Here is a 12,883-nt window from a genome sequence, read left to right on the forward strand (position 1 = left end):
CACTTCTACTCCTAGGTCGGTTCCCAACCTAAAGCAATGCCGACGGGAAGCTTTGCTAACTTATCTTTGACATAGAAACGAGAAGAACACCTTGCCTTTCACCTGTCAAAACATTCCCCCCGGTTCGCAACCATGAAGTTCGCCACCATCGTCGCGGCAATTACCTTGGTCGCCTCGGGTGCCCTTGCTACCCCTTCTCAGGGCAACGACCTTGTGCGTCGCGACTGTTACGACTGCCACTACAAGTCTTTCGACGCTGGCCGCTGTGATGGAAGTTGCAGCAGCTCGGAAGCCGAGGGCAGTGGACAGGTCTGCCGGAAGTGCATCAGTGGATGCCCTGCTACGACCGACGCCGATCGCGGAGACACGCCCGCCGTGAGCTGCTAGATATCTTCGGGACGAAGAGACTGGAACGTAACCCCGAGGAGATTCGAAGAACCTTCTGAAAGGAGGACCAGCTGTAGGAAGTGGCGAAATCGGAGTCATAAATCAACCAATTGAGTAACCAGTTGAAATTACAATGTACGAGGGAATTGTCAGATTCCAACCCCACCTGAAACATGTTTGCGACATTAATTTCGTGGGGTCAATTGTCTCCTTGGGCGTAACGCTGGGCTTACATGTTCGTACGCCTTGACGATCAAAGCAACATCTGTCCCGGATACGATTCTCAAGTTCGATCGCAGACTGACCATAAGCGGTGCTCAGCTGTAACGAAATTTAATCAGACACCTATAATATATTTGGACATGATAGATCAGGAAGCTCGGCTGGCGTGAAGATATGATCTACTACGGAATCCGTTCGAGAATACACTTTCCCATGTTTACAGCGTGCTTAGTAGATGACAGACTGTCGATACTGGACAAACGTCTTTCCTTAATGAGAGTACTTGAGAAAGATTGAGGAGGGAACGCAAAGCTACACAGTCGCATCTAGATCTCTTCCTCGGTCCAAAATTCAAGTAGATGAAAGTGAGCCTTGCGCGAACGATGTCATCCTGTGCTCGCCAAGTTCCAGCCCATCAGACAAAAGGCTTCCAGAAAAGACAATTTCTATGGCATCTGGTAACCACGCACGGGAATACTCACTCCCAGGTGGACTCGTTGCCATTACTTTGAACACTAGGCTGCTGTTGCGCGCTTGTATGCCCTTCACCAACATTCCTAGCCATTGCATGACCAGATACATTCCCCGGATGTGCAACTCACTCTGCAGAAAGTCCACGCCATCAATCATACAGAAGATAACTCCGGATCCTAGTTGATTCACGACATTCTCGAACACGCCCCAGAGAACTTCCAAACCATAACTTCGAAGGGTTTGCAAGTCTGTCTCTGCTAGAAACCCCAAATCAATTTGGTCCGATGAAGAAAGAACGATTTATGAGATCAATGACCTCAACAAACCAGTGGGACCAGGAAGAGGACCGTCTGGGTCGCAGTGTAGACGGCAGAAGAATGCCCAAGGGCGAGCGCAATTGATGCGGGACAGTGTCCGAGCTAGTATTGAACACATGTAGCTCAAGGGCGAGACAACATCGGTGTGCAGTAGATCAGCAGTCACAGCCAACGTATTCTCAACCTGGAGTTGTGGCAGGATCTGTCCCAACCCGCTATGAACAGAAAACGCCTCGGCCATTGCCTCAACGGCCAGAGTTTGGAAGCGCCCATCAGTTAGTCTTTAATACCCAGATGCCCGGCAACCCGAATCCTCAGGGCCCCACAGGTTCATCGCCATGGCACATGTCTTAGCCATGCCCGATTCAATGGAACGGGGTGAGCTTGATGTTGCACTCAGTTGATGACGCCCACGGGGGGAAGGGGGTGGACTTCTTCGAACAAAGTGAGAAAGCCTCGAGTGATTTCGTTCGTTTGCGGACAATTCCATGCTTCAACAGAGTACATTCAATTAGTATTTACATATATTTCTCACTTATCCTAGACGTATTATATACCTACACCTCATCGTCACCTCATTGCATGTACCGAACTTCCTGCAAGTGCTTTTTCTTGTGCCTTGCGTTGAGCACAGTAGATACACCTGCAACGAGTTGAATCCACAGGGGCAAACAAAATATCTAACTCAGGCTGGCCTGCGCTCCTTTTCTATCGGGTAACACCAAGGTAAGGTAAGATAAGAACATAATGTACCTGAGGTTAGCACGTAGTCCATTGGCTGTGGCCGTGGAGCTAGACTTGCGTACAAAGATTTCTTCTAGCGCGGTTCGTGATTTCCTACTCTATGTTGTTGATGCGGCCAGGCTTTCACAATACTACATGCCCTTAATAGATTTGCTAAAAGATTGAACTTGATCGATGGCTTGAGAAGTGTGACTGTGCGAACGCTATTGCCTAAGTACTTCGTAATGTAGCAAAGGTCGTGTTTTCCAAGTCACTGTAGCACATAATTCGGCGTCAAGTCCTTGGGTGGCAAAGATCAATCATGTGAACAGAGTGATAAGGCGTTAAAGATGTAGATCAGAATCGGAATATTTACTGCTTCTTACCCGCTTCTACGAATTCATTTCGCCCAGCCGTACAGATATGAGAATTTCATCACTGGGTATTGCTGTATTACATGTGATTGCGGTTACTATGTGGAATCTCTTGATCTCAGGTAGTTTCCCTTCGCTTCCTGTTACTGTCCCGTTAGTATCTCCCCATCCTGGGCCCATGCGGGTCAGGTGTTGCTCTCGAAATGGTGTATTCCGTCGTGACGACAATCTTGTTGGGATCGACATCAGGTTGATGCCGCCTTGCCCTCATAGATTGCCGGTTGCTGTTGATAGGCTCTGCTGCAACTTCCGCAATGTTTGATCCTTGAGGCAAGTAAGGGCTCTGTGGCTTATCGGTAGAGCCAATCGAAGCTTCCTCGCCGCCGGCAATGTTCTTCTCCACACTGCTAGAGACTATGTGTTCGTCTGATCCCCATGTTGTCTCATTTGGGATGGAAAGAGGGTGGCTTCGGGGCCCTGGTTTGCCTGGATAGCTGCCCAGGCGGTATCCCTGGCTGTCTCCCATGGCGCCGCTCTTGTTGGTACTCGCATTACGGCTCTTGTCTATGACGCTTTTGAAAAGGGGGTAGACCATGGGCATGTTGGTAAGGACTACGGACACGAAAGATTCTCGGACAGACCAGTAGCCTGATTGAGCGGGATCGGTATCGCCAACCTGGGGAAGCAATCTGGTTAGTAACCCTCGAAAGTAGCATTGATGGGGTTCACTTACTGTAAGGATCGAGACGCAGCGAAGGATACCAAACGTCATCTCGAGAAAGCCACCGCTGAACATGATCATGAGAGTGACCTTCTTCCTCCAGGGAAGATGGGACTTCCACACCATCTGAGAAACGTCAAGTCAGCTGACGATTCGCTAATTAACTTCGTCTCCGTCCAAAACATACCGGAAGCGGGATAGCCATTAGGTAGAAGTCTGTGACTGTGTTCTGCCACAGTGTCAGCCGGGTATGCTGAGAAGATTTGTCGCTATGGCACCTTGAGCGTAGTGAACTTACCATGGCCATGACAAAGGTGGTCTGCAATATAGAAACGGCAGGCATACAGGAGTCTTTCTTCGGTCAGTCCAGTTACTCTACGAGGAAATACTTGCCACTTACTACCCGGTGACGGGTTGATCTGCCATTGATTTTGGAACGGGATGCATTTCATGAATGCGACCAAAAGACACGCAACGTAGGTTATGGGCATGATGATCATAGCCCAGAAGATGACTCGCTTCATCTTGTGAACCCCATCACTGGCAGACGTCAGCACCAAATTGGATGATCTCGAGTGAAGACTGCAGGTTCACTCACGTAAGACGAGAGTAGTAAACTACCCAACAAGCCTTAAGCAACCATAGCAGAGTTGTGTATAGTAGGAGGCCAATCACATGTGTCTTGGAGCCGTTGACACGTAACAGCCACTCTGGTGATGTTGGATCTAGAGCGGCTCGTTGATCGTCTGTCATGCCATTGTTGGCAAACCCTTTCCAGTATGCGACGACAAAATATGCCGCCACTGACTCCGCAGTATATACAAGCTAGCAGATGCATTAGTCAGATGTCAGTTGACTTGGAGACGGTTATGCTTACAATTGCCAGGAACATCAGGGCGTCATCCCAAGCAAACTTTCTCCATCCCAACGTAGAGGCTCGGCTGTAGTATCGTAATCCGACTACGAGATAGGCAGCACCCTGCAAGCCCCAGACCTCCTGGATGAACGCATTTGCTTCGGCTGCGGACATTTTGTCAACATAAAATAACCTAAATGAAAAGAACCGCCAGAGGTAGAAACAGAAGAAGCATAGCCGGATCCAGCAGCTAGGTCGAATGAAAGGAGATCAAGCGGGAAACACAAAGTGTAAATAACTACCCGAGGAAAACTCTGAACAGAAACCGAACCGATGGAACTAAACGTGTAGCCCCGTGCGCCTGACAGCTTGAATCGCTCATGTGTTACTGCTCTTCTTTCTTCTTGAGGGCCTTGTGCTTGTTCCCTGCCTGGTGCTCCTGGTTCAGTGTTCCCAATATCCAGCAAGGACCATGCCGATCGTGAGGCCAGGCAGGGGAAGGTCTGAATTGGGTGCTTATGATTGACAGTTCATCTCTTAGGACTGAAGGTGGTCAAGGCACGAACGGTGTCAATGTACGGACTGCTCCGTGAACCGTTTACTCGTACCCCCAAAGGATCAGGGGGGTTTTCGTCACGGAGCCAACTCCGCTTTCGATAACAACGGTGGCATAGGAGAAGTGCCCCAGTTGATTTCCACTTGGAGTACCACACGATGAGGACCAAACCGTCCGATCGAAGGTTTGCTCGGGGAACCGGAGAGCAGCCGGGAACGTTGGTCCTCCCCAGGACCATAGGCTCAAAGGTTGATCTAGACTTATCGTTGGTTGAATAAGTGACCTGTGGCGCTACGCCACTACGATTTCTGAACCAATCCGTATTGAAGCTAAGTTTTAGACCGTTCACTAATCGAGTCCCGCCAGCGAAAATTCTCCATTAGGACTAACGGACTGTGACGGCAGAACGTCGTTCATTATTAGTGATGTCTTGAACCCTGGTGGCTGAGCTAGCATAGTCTTCGATATCCAATGCGGCTTCCATGCAGTTCTCCTTGGCATATTGCATGAAACGGCATCTTACAAGTTCCCATGAACCTGGAGCCGTCTATCCGCGTTGTGCGCTTCCAGTCCCTGCGGTCGGCCTCGCTTGCGGTGCAAAAAGGACATACCGCACTCGTCTTCTGTCATATTCAGAAGTCCTTCGCGGCCCAATGGAACTGTAGGAATGTCAATCTCGAGTTCTTGGCCGCATTGAAACCCTGCCAGGAACCCAGTCGCTCGGACGCCTGAGGTGCAGCATATCAATCCATCTTCTTTCGGGGCCCCGGTCGTAGGAGCACTGATCAACGCCTCGTAATGTCGGCAGCTATTCACCCTTTTTGTAACGCTGGGTTACCATTTGGAGTGTTTTCGCCAGAGTGTCTCCATTGTGATAATACAATGTGACGAGTCATTTCTAGTTCCAACGACGGCAATGAGTGGTATTCAAGCTGTAAAAAGGTGGTAATTGTGTGGATACAGACGTGGCAGAGCACGAATCAAGATATTGTCGATGCGAGAATCTGCAGATAATTCTGCCCAGGGTTTGTTCTCCATAGTGGAAACGACTGCTCAAGGGTTCCGGGGTTCGATACTCCATTAAATGGAGAGACAACATCGTCTGCCCGCAAATAAGCGTTACAATGGACTCTTAACTCGCGCAACAATACGCCCGTCAATCTGGGCCTTGTCGCGGCAATAGTCCGACCGTTATCAAATCTCTAGAAAAATCATCGCTTACCTCCATCGATGTGCCCGTCCCATTAACTCGTCCCTGCAACGCAGAAATGCCACCTCAATGGCTCAAGTAGCCATTCAACGTAACTGCCGGTGGGATCGCCGATACGCCGCGGGCCCAGGATGCATCATCGTCCACAATTTACGGTTACGGTTTGCTTTTCTTGACCCAACGACGGGCCCATCATTAACGGGCGGGCTAGTGGGGGAACCATTCCGTGGTCTCCACGGGTTGCGAATTCGTCTCGCCAACGTCGGCGAGAAGCGCGTATCCCTCCAGTCGCATCTAAGCTGGCAGTTGGGGACGATATCACCTGAAGCACATCGCTTAGCCATTTCCTTGACCGTGGTTTTGGGAAAAAGAAATACTGCCTGACAAGCACACAAGTTACCAGCTAGTTGGTGGCGAGGAACAATGTCAGATATCAATTACCCGGGGAGTCCGGCATGAGCCGGGCCCCAGAGACCTTTGCAGCTATTAGTGCTGTCAAGTTTATCTCCCATCCAACAGTTCAAGTAGCTCTTGGAACTCGAATGAACTCATTTCTCATGTTTGCTTGCTGAGCGCTGCGTAGTTCCCCCGCCTCGGTAATTTGCAAAGAGACAAAGACATCTCCTTGCTCTGTTGGATTCAGGCCATGTATCATCCAGCCTGTCCTTGTCGTGGTACTCATTATGGATCATCAACGAGCCCCCACGTCTAACGGCGCGCCATTCCAACCGTTGGAAGAGGGCCGGCCCCATCGTCCATATGAATGGCGCACGGACAAGCATCATGCTTTTCCATTTCGGTCCTGACTCGAGCCCGAAAGGGGAACAGATCATCCCCCTCTCACGGCCCCAGGGCCCTTTCAACACCGAGCCCTTGTCGGCGGGACGCTCCCGGGCGCTGGAGTGACGAGACCGCTGCCCAAGGTCCCACCGGCGCGCCGTTGAAGACCCCCGCAGTCTTTTTGGAGATGGTGGTGGTACGGCATCCTGCTCGTCTGTCGGATCAGATCCATCGTTCGACCAACCATTGCACCCATTGGGCTGGGCTGGCAGAGAGGAAGAGCTCATTGAAGGGAGTGGGGAGGTCCAGCCAAGACTGCTCATCAAGGGGACTCTCGAAGACGAGTCAAGATGCTGACGGACCCCACGACTTGAGCATATGCGAACCAACCTGCTTCATCTTGTCTTCGACGCACAGCTCACACTCTCTTTTCCTTGATTCCCTCGCAATTCTACACTCCCTAAACGCCGAACTTTAATCCTCAAGTTTGTAAAGGCCGTGCCGGATCAAGCCAAGAAAACATGGCCACTCCGGAATCGAACGTAGATGTGTAAGCGTCCTCACTGACAATCTCCTCACCACAAGTATCACCCATAAGCATGAGCAACATTTCACTAACGTCAATTTTCACAGGCTCATCATCGGTGCCGGCCCTGCGGGGTAAGTCAAGCAGCGTGACATGACGCTTTCTTTTCTCCAAACCCTTAGTGCCTAGCGGACTGACGAGTGTGAATGCCGCCGCAGGTTGATGGCAGCCGCCTGGATGGCGCATTGCGGCGTCAACGCTCGCATTGTCGACAAGAGAAACACAAAGATCTTTTGCGGCCAAGCCGATGGACTTCAATGTCGCAGTCTGGAGATCTTTGACTCGCTCGGTTTCGTGGATCGGGCCTGGAAGGAGGCCAATCACATGATTGAGGTATGGATTATGACTACCACTCTGTTACCGAATGTCTCACGCTGACTTATTCTATCAGATTTGCATGTGGGTATGTGACCATCCTCATAATTCCAAGGCAGTTGGCAAAGAAAAATACTCACAACTTTTAGAACCCCGGCAATGATGGTGTGATTCGTCGCAGCGACAGAATCCCAGACACCATCGTCGGCCTCTCGCGCTTTCAGCAGATTGTCCTCCAGCAGGGCCGCATTGAGCGATTCTTCCTGGAAAACATCAAGAAACACTCCAAGGACGCGATCAAGGTCGAGCGCGGGGTCCTCCCCGAGTCGCTCGAGATTGACCTGTCCAAGGTGGACGATGACGCCGCTTACCCGGTGACAATCAAGCTTCGCACACTGAACGAGGAGGAGTCTACCCCTCCTCAGGCTGCCAACGCGAGCAAGATCCCTGACGGTCTGTTCCGGAGCAACTTGATCCGGGACGATGACGAGGCGGACTTGATCAAGAAGGCCCAAGACAGAGCCGGCGCGAGTGAAATTGTTCACGCCAAATATGTCATTGGTTGTGATGGTGCTCGCAGTTGGACTCGGAGAGCTCTTGGGTTTGAGCTGGATGGAGAGGCTACTGATTTCATTTGGGGCGTCATGGACATCATCCCCATTACTGACTTCCGTTCGTCAACCATCCCCTTGACCATCTTAAAGTGTATCTGACGCTAACACCTGAACCTGCACAGCCGATATTCGCATGCGCTGTGCCATTCACTCCGCAGAGAACGGTAGCTTGATGGTCATCCCCAGAGAGAACAAGCTTGTCCGCCTCTACATCCAGTTGAAGGAGGTTGCCCCCGACGCGTCTGGAAGAGCTGACCGCTCCAAAATCACCCCCGAACTCATCTTTGGCGCTGCGCAGAAGATTCTAAGCCCGTACAAGATTGAGTATGAGTACTGCGACTGGTGGACCGCATACCAGGTGGGTTCAATATCTCGCGCAATTCGCTATTATCGTGGCATTTGCTCACAAGGTGCAACAGATTGGTCAGAGAGTCGGTACCGAGTACGACGCTCACGGCCGCGTCTTCCTTGCCGGCGACGCCGTCCACACCCACTCCCCCAAGGCCGGTCAAGGCATGAACGTCTCCATGCAAGACACGTACAACCTCGGCTGGAAGGTGGCTCTAGCCGCCAAGGGTATCGCGAAGCGCGACATTCTCAGTACCTACCAGAGCGAGCGCCGCCGCGTTGCCCAAGACCTCATCGAGTTCGATCACCGCTTCAGCCGTCTCTTCTCCGGCCGCCCCGCCAAGGATGTCCTGGATGAAGAGGGCGTCAGCATGGAGGTCTTCAAGGATGCATTCCTCAAAGGCAACTTATTTGCGTCTGGTCTCTCCGTCGACTACGGTGCCAGCAACCTGGTCGTCAAGGCCGGCGATTCGTTGAAGCAGGGCGACGGCAGCAAGGTGCTCAAGTCTGTCGCCTCCATCTCCGAAGAAGACTTCAAGAAGAAACAGGCGCTGGCCCCTGGTCTGCCCGTCGGTATGCGCTTCAACAGCTTCAAGGTCCTGAACCAAGCCTGCGCTCGCCCCTGGCACTTCCAGGAGATTCTCAAGGCCGACGGCCGTTTCCGTGTCGTGCTCTTTGCGGGTAACATTCTCGATGCGTCACAAAAGGCTCGTGTAGACAAGTTCTGCGCGGCTCTCGACGCCCCTGACAACTTCCTTCGCAAGGCCACGCCTGCAAATGCTGCCATTGATAGCGTCATCGAGGTTCTGACTATCCACTCTGCGAAGCGGACTGACACAGAACTGCTGAGAGATTTTCCCGATATCTTGCATCCCTTTGATTCGCACACTGGCTGGGACTACAATAAGGTGTACGTCGATGACGAGAGCTACCACGAGGGCTTCGGAGACGCCTACAAGAACTATGGCGTCGACAAGCAGAGGGGTTGCGTTGTGGTTGTGCGCCCCGACCAGTATGTGGCGTGGATTGGCGAGCTCGAAGACTTTGATGATTTGCAGAAGTACTTTGAGGGATGTTTGGTTCTGGGCCAGCCCGCTGCGAATGAGGTTAATGGCACGAACGGAACTTCATTGCCAGTGCGGTAAATGGGCTCCGAGCCGGCAACGTTTGGTATTCAAGTAGCGAAGTAGGTCATTTAGATGCTGTATAATCAATACATATGTCAAAAATAATAATAATTCGCTGGTGAACAGACTACATGCACGTTTTGCTACTTAAATTTGACCGAGAAGACCGCGTTGTCCCCGTGCCCTTATAATCTCCTATGTCGTGTTGAACTTCTGAACAAAATTGCAACTCGTCCGCCGTCCGAGAAATAAAGTCTTCAATCTACGTCTTGGTGGAGGCCATCGCATAGTCCAGTCACATGCAATTTTTCATCGGGGTATAGAGCCTTACCATTCCTATGCATGTGAGCATCTTCTAGTTGTTCAGTTCATTCTTATCCTTTCCCACAAATGGGCATCGTCTTGAAAAGGCCCAACAACGGCCAACATTCGGAATGTCCCGGGCCTGCTACCCGTGCGTTGGCTGATCAGCTTCAGGGGCTCTAGCTCTGTTAGCTCTGTCTCACTAGAAGGCGCCGCTCCCCTCACTCTAACATTGAACCTTATAAGCTCCCCGCTGTGGGGATAAGTGCGCTAATGCTGGAGAGTGAAGTTGACGAGAATGAAAATGTCGAGAAGTACCTCAGAAAGCGTTGAAACGAGGCCAGTCGTTTGTTTATGGACGGTGGTTTAAGCTGTTGTTCGGGTCAATTTGACACCATGTCAGTCTACCTACCTTACTTTATCATACTCCGTAGGGAGTATCGCTCGATATCGCGTTTCGGTGATGGTCACCAAGGAATGCCAACGGCATGAGAATTCTCCCTGGGGAGCGGTTCTTTCACAATGTTCGTCACATCTATGCTCAGACTTACTACTCAAATGCTTATTGATATTGAGACTCAGACCTCTTCATGTCCCTGGTGTCACTCAAGCGCGACGCCTGCCATCCGATGGCCAAGACGGCACTCCCCCTGTTGCAGAACGCCGCTAAAGTATCACAGACCCTTAGCCTTAATCAAAAGGACTATGCTTCGCGGGAGATGTGCGCTGCTCCCCACTCGCCCTAGAGTATCATATTGAAACAGCCTCGGTCAATTGCCTCATTCCTCATTTAAAAGAAACGCCTCGATATTGTTCGGAGAATTAGATACCGCTTTCGACTCGAAACAGTGGGCGATCTTCTTCCTAGTCGACCCTCATCACAAAGCTTAAGGTACTCTTAGGTTGGGGGAAACCTGGAAAGGAGCACAGCGCATGGATGCTTCAAGCCACCCGCACTGACCGAAATCATCACACCGTCAACTCTCGGGGGGACCTAACGTGCCTTGTACCGGTCCAGAACTTTACTCAGAGCACTTGAGGGGATCTGGGATCTAGAGCAGTCTTGCCTCTCCCGCCACCAGCATCACCGTACAAGGCGCTTCCCGTTGAACATCCCAGCCCGATGCCGCCTCCCGCTCCACCCCCAGGATTGTTAGTTGAGCTTACTAGAATTGAGCAACATCCATCAAACAACCATCCCCCCCACTAATAGCGCAAGTATGTGCAAATGAGGAAAACGCTGCGACCTCGGTTCGTCTGAGCGTTCATTCCATGTCGACTTGGACGTCTAGTCTCTCTCAACTGCCCAAGGTCAACTTCCACATGACGCTATTTTCAGTGCTCAACCATGTCGCATTACTCTTAGCTCAGTAAGCCTACCTTTCTATCGGTGATTTACGGTCTTCCATCAGTGTTGACAATTGTTTATCCCACAATGGGAGTGGCAAGACTACGGCCACCCAGATCTGTTGATACGTGTATATAAGTCGAGAACTTCTTCCGCTTTCTCCTCTCTCATCATCGCATCAACGGTTCAAAACATTCTTTCATTCTTCTCGATTCCGAAGCAAGTCTTCCATTCTATTCTTGGCATAAAGCTAAACATTCATTTACACTCTCACTCCTTCCAACTATTTCCGTCATTGAAATCAGCCTCCCAACGACATCAAAGTCATACCCACAATCTTTCAAAATGAAGGGCACAGTTCTCGCAACCTTTCTCGCCGCCTTCTCGGCTGGCGCCTTAGCCCACAAGGGCAGCTACAACAGCCCTACTGAAACCACCGGCGGCCAATCCGGAGGAAAGACCGGCGGCAAGTCTGGTGGCGGTGGTGGATTCGGACTCCCTGGCTCCGGCTCCGGTTCCGGCAGTGGTGGTCTCAGCGGCATTCTTCCCACTGGACTGCCCATTGGTGGCGGCAGCGAGGGTGGAATCGGTGGCCTCCTCGGCGGTGGTGGCAGCGGTAGCGGCAAAGGCAACGTTCTTCCCACAGGTCTTCCCACCGGTGGTGAGGGCGGTCTTGGTGGTCTTCCAGGAGGCATTGGTGGTGGCAGTGGTGGTAGCGGTGGCCTGAGTGGCATCCTCCCTACTGGATTGCCTATCGGAGGAGGTAGTGGAGGAGGTAGCGCGGGTGGCATTGGTGACGTCCTCGGCGGTGGCAAAGGCAACGTCCTTCCTACCGGGCTCCCAATCGGTGGTGGTAGCGAAGGAGGATACGGAGGTGGAGGCAGCGGCAGCGGCAGCGGCAGCGGTGCCGGCGGTATTGGTGGCATCCTACCTACCGGCCTCCTCGGTGGCGGTGGAGGAGGCCTTGGTGGTCTTCCCGGCGCTGGCGGCAGCGGCAGCGGCGGCATTGGGGGTATTCTTCCTACCGGTGTTCCCCTTGGTGGCGAGGGCGGCCTCGGAGGTCTCCCAGGTGGAAGCGGCAGTGGCAGTGGTAGCGGCGGCATTGGAGGCATTCTCCCCACTGGCCTCCCTGGTGGTGGTGAGGGCGGTATTGGCGGTCTCCTGGGAGGCGGTGGTGACAAGGGCCTCGTTCTTCCTACTGGCGGAAGCGAGGGAGGCATCGGTGGTCTTCTTGGTGGCGGTGGAAACGGCGGCATTGGCGGTGCTCTTCCTACCGGCCTTCCTATCCCGGGTATTGGCGGCAGCGGAAGCGGAAGCGGAAGCGGAAGCGGAAGCGGCGGTCTTCCCATTCCCGGCATCGGAGGCAGTGGTAGCGGAGGAAGTGGGGGCATCGGCGGCATCATCCCCACCGGCCTCCCCATCCCGGGAATCGGCGGCAGCGGAAGCGGCAGCTCTCCCTCCGGCTTCGAGACCCGGATCCGCACCACTACTGACAGCGGCGATGGTTACAATGCTCCCGCTGCTACCCCGGCCCCTGAGGATTGGTAAATGTTTGAGCACTTACCCTGGTAGAGCAGTTATTGACGCTTCTCAATTTCGGTTATAGCCTTTTTAGAATGACA

At 52.4% G+C, this 12,883-nt stretch overlaps 3 protein-coding genes across 3 annotated transcripts; 2 read left to right on the top strand and 1 right to left on the bottom strand.

Annotated features, from left to right (window-relative positions):
* Positions 1 to 2,651: 2,651 nt before the first annotated feature.
* On the bottom strand, positions 2,652 to 4,248 carry N0V96_009975 (uncharacterized protein; the record flags this gene model as incomplete). The annotated part of the gene is made up of 4 exons (XM_065758800.1): positions 2,652 to 3,173; positions 3,231 to 3,344; positions 3,517 to 3,537; positions 4,096 to 4,248. The coding sequence occupies 4 exons, from the start codon at positions 4,246 to 4,248 to the stop codon at positions 2,652 to 2,654; spliced, it is 810 nt and encodes a 269-aa protein (XP_065612567.1).
* Positions 4,249 to 7,383: 3,135 nt separating this feature from the next.
* N0V96_009976 (uncharacterized protein) lies at positions 7,384 to 9,628 on the top strand (the record flags this gene model as incomplete). The annotated part of the gene is made up of 4 exons (XM_053197326.2): positions 7,384 to 7,539; positions 7,671 to 8,193; positions 8,258 to 8,493; positions 8,555 to 9,628. 4 exons carry the CDS (start codon positions 7,384 to 7,386, stop codon positions 9,626 to 9,628), a joined length of 1,989 nt encoding a protein of 662 aa, XP_053045204.2.
* Positions 9,629 to 11,606: 1,978 nt separating this feature from the next.
* Positions 11,607 to 12,809, top strand: N0V96_009977 (uncharacterized protein; the record flags this gene model as incomplete). The annotated part of the gene is made up of 1 exon (XM_065758801.1): positions 11,607 to 12,809. The coding sequence occupies one exon, from the start codon at positions 11,607 to 11,609 to the stop codon at positions 12,807 to 12,809; it is 1,203 nt and encodes a 400-aa protein (XP_065612568.1).
* Positions 12,810 to 12,883: the final 74 nt, after the last annotated feature.

Source organism: Colletotrichum fioriniae, assembly GCF_027942845.1.
Source record: "Colletotrichum fioriniae strain IMI 355084 chromosome Unknown scaffold_13, whole genome shotgun sequence".
NCBI classification, from domain to species: Eukaryota; Fungi; Ascomycota; class Sordariomycetes; order Glomerellales; family Glomerellaceae; genus Colletotrichum; species Colletotrichum fioriniae.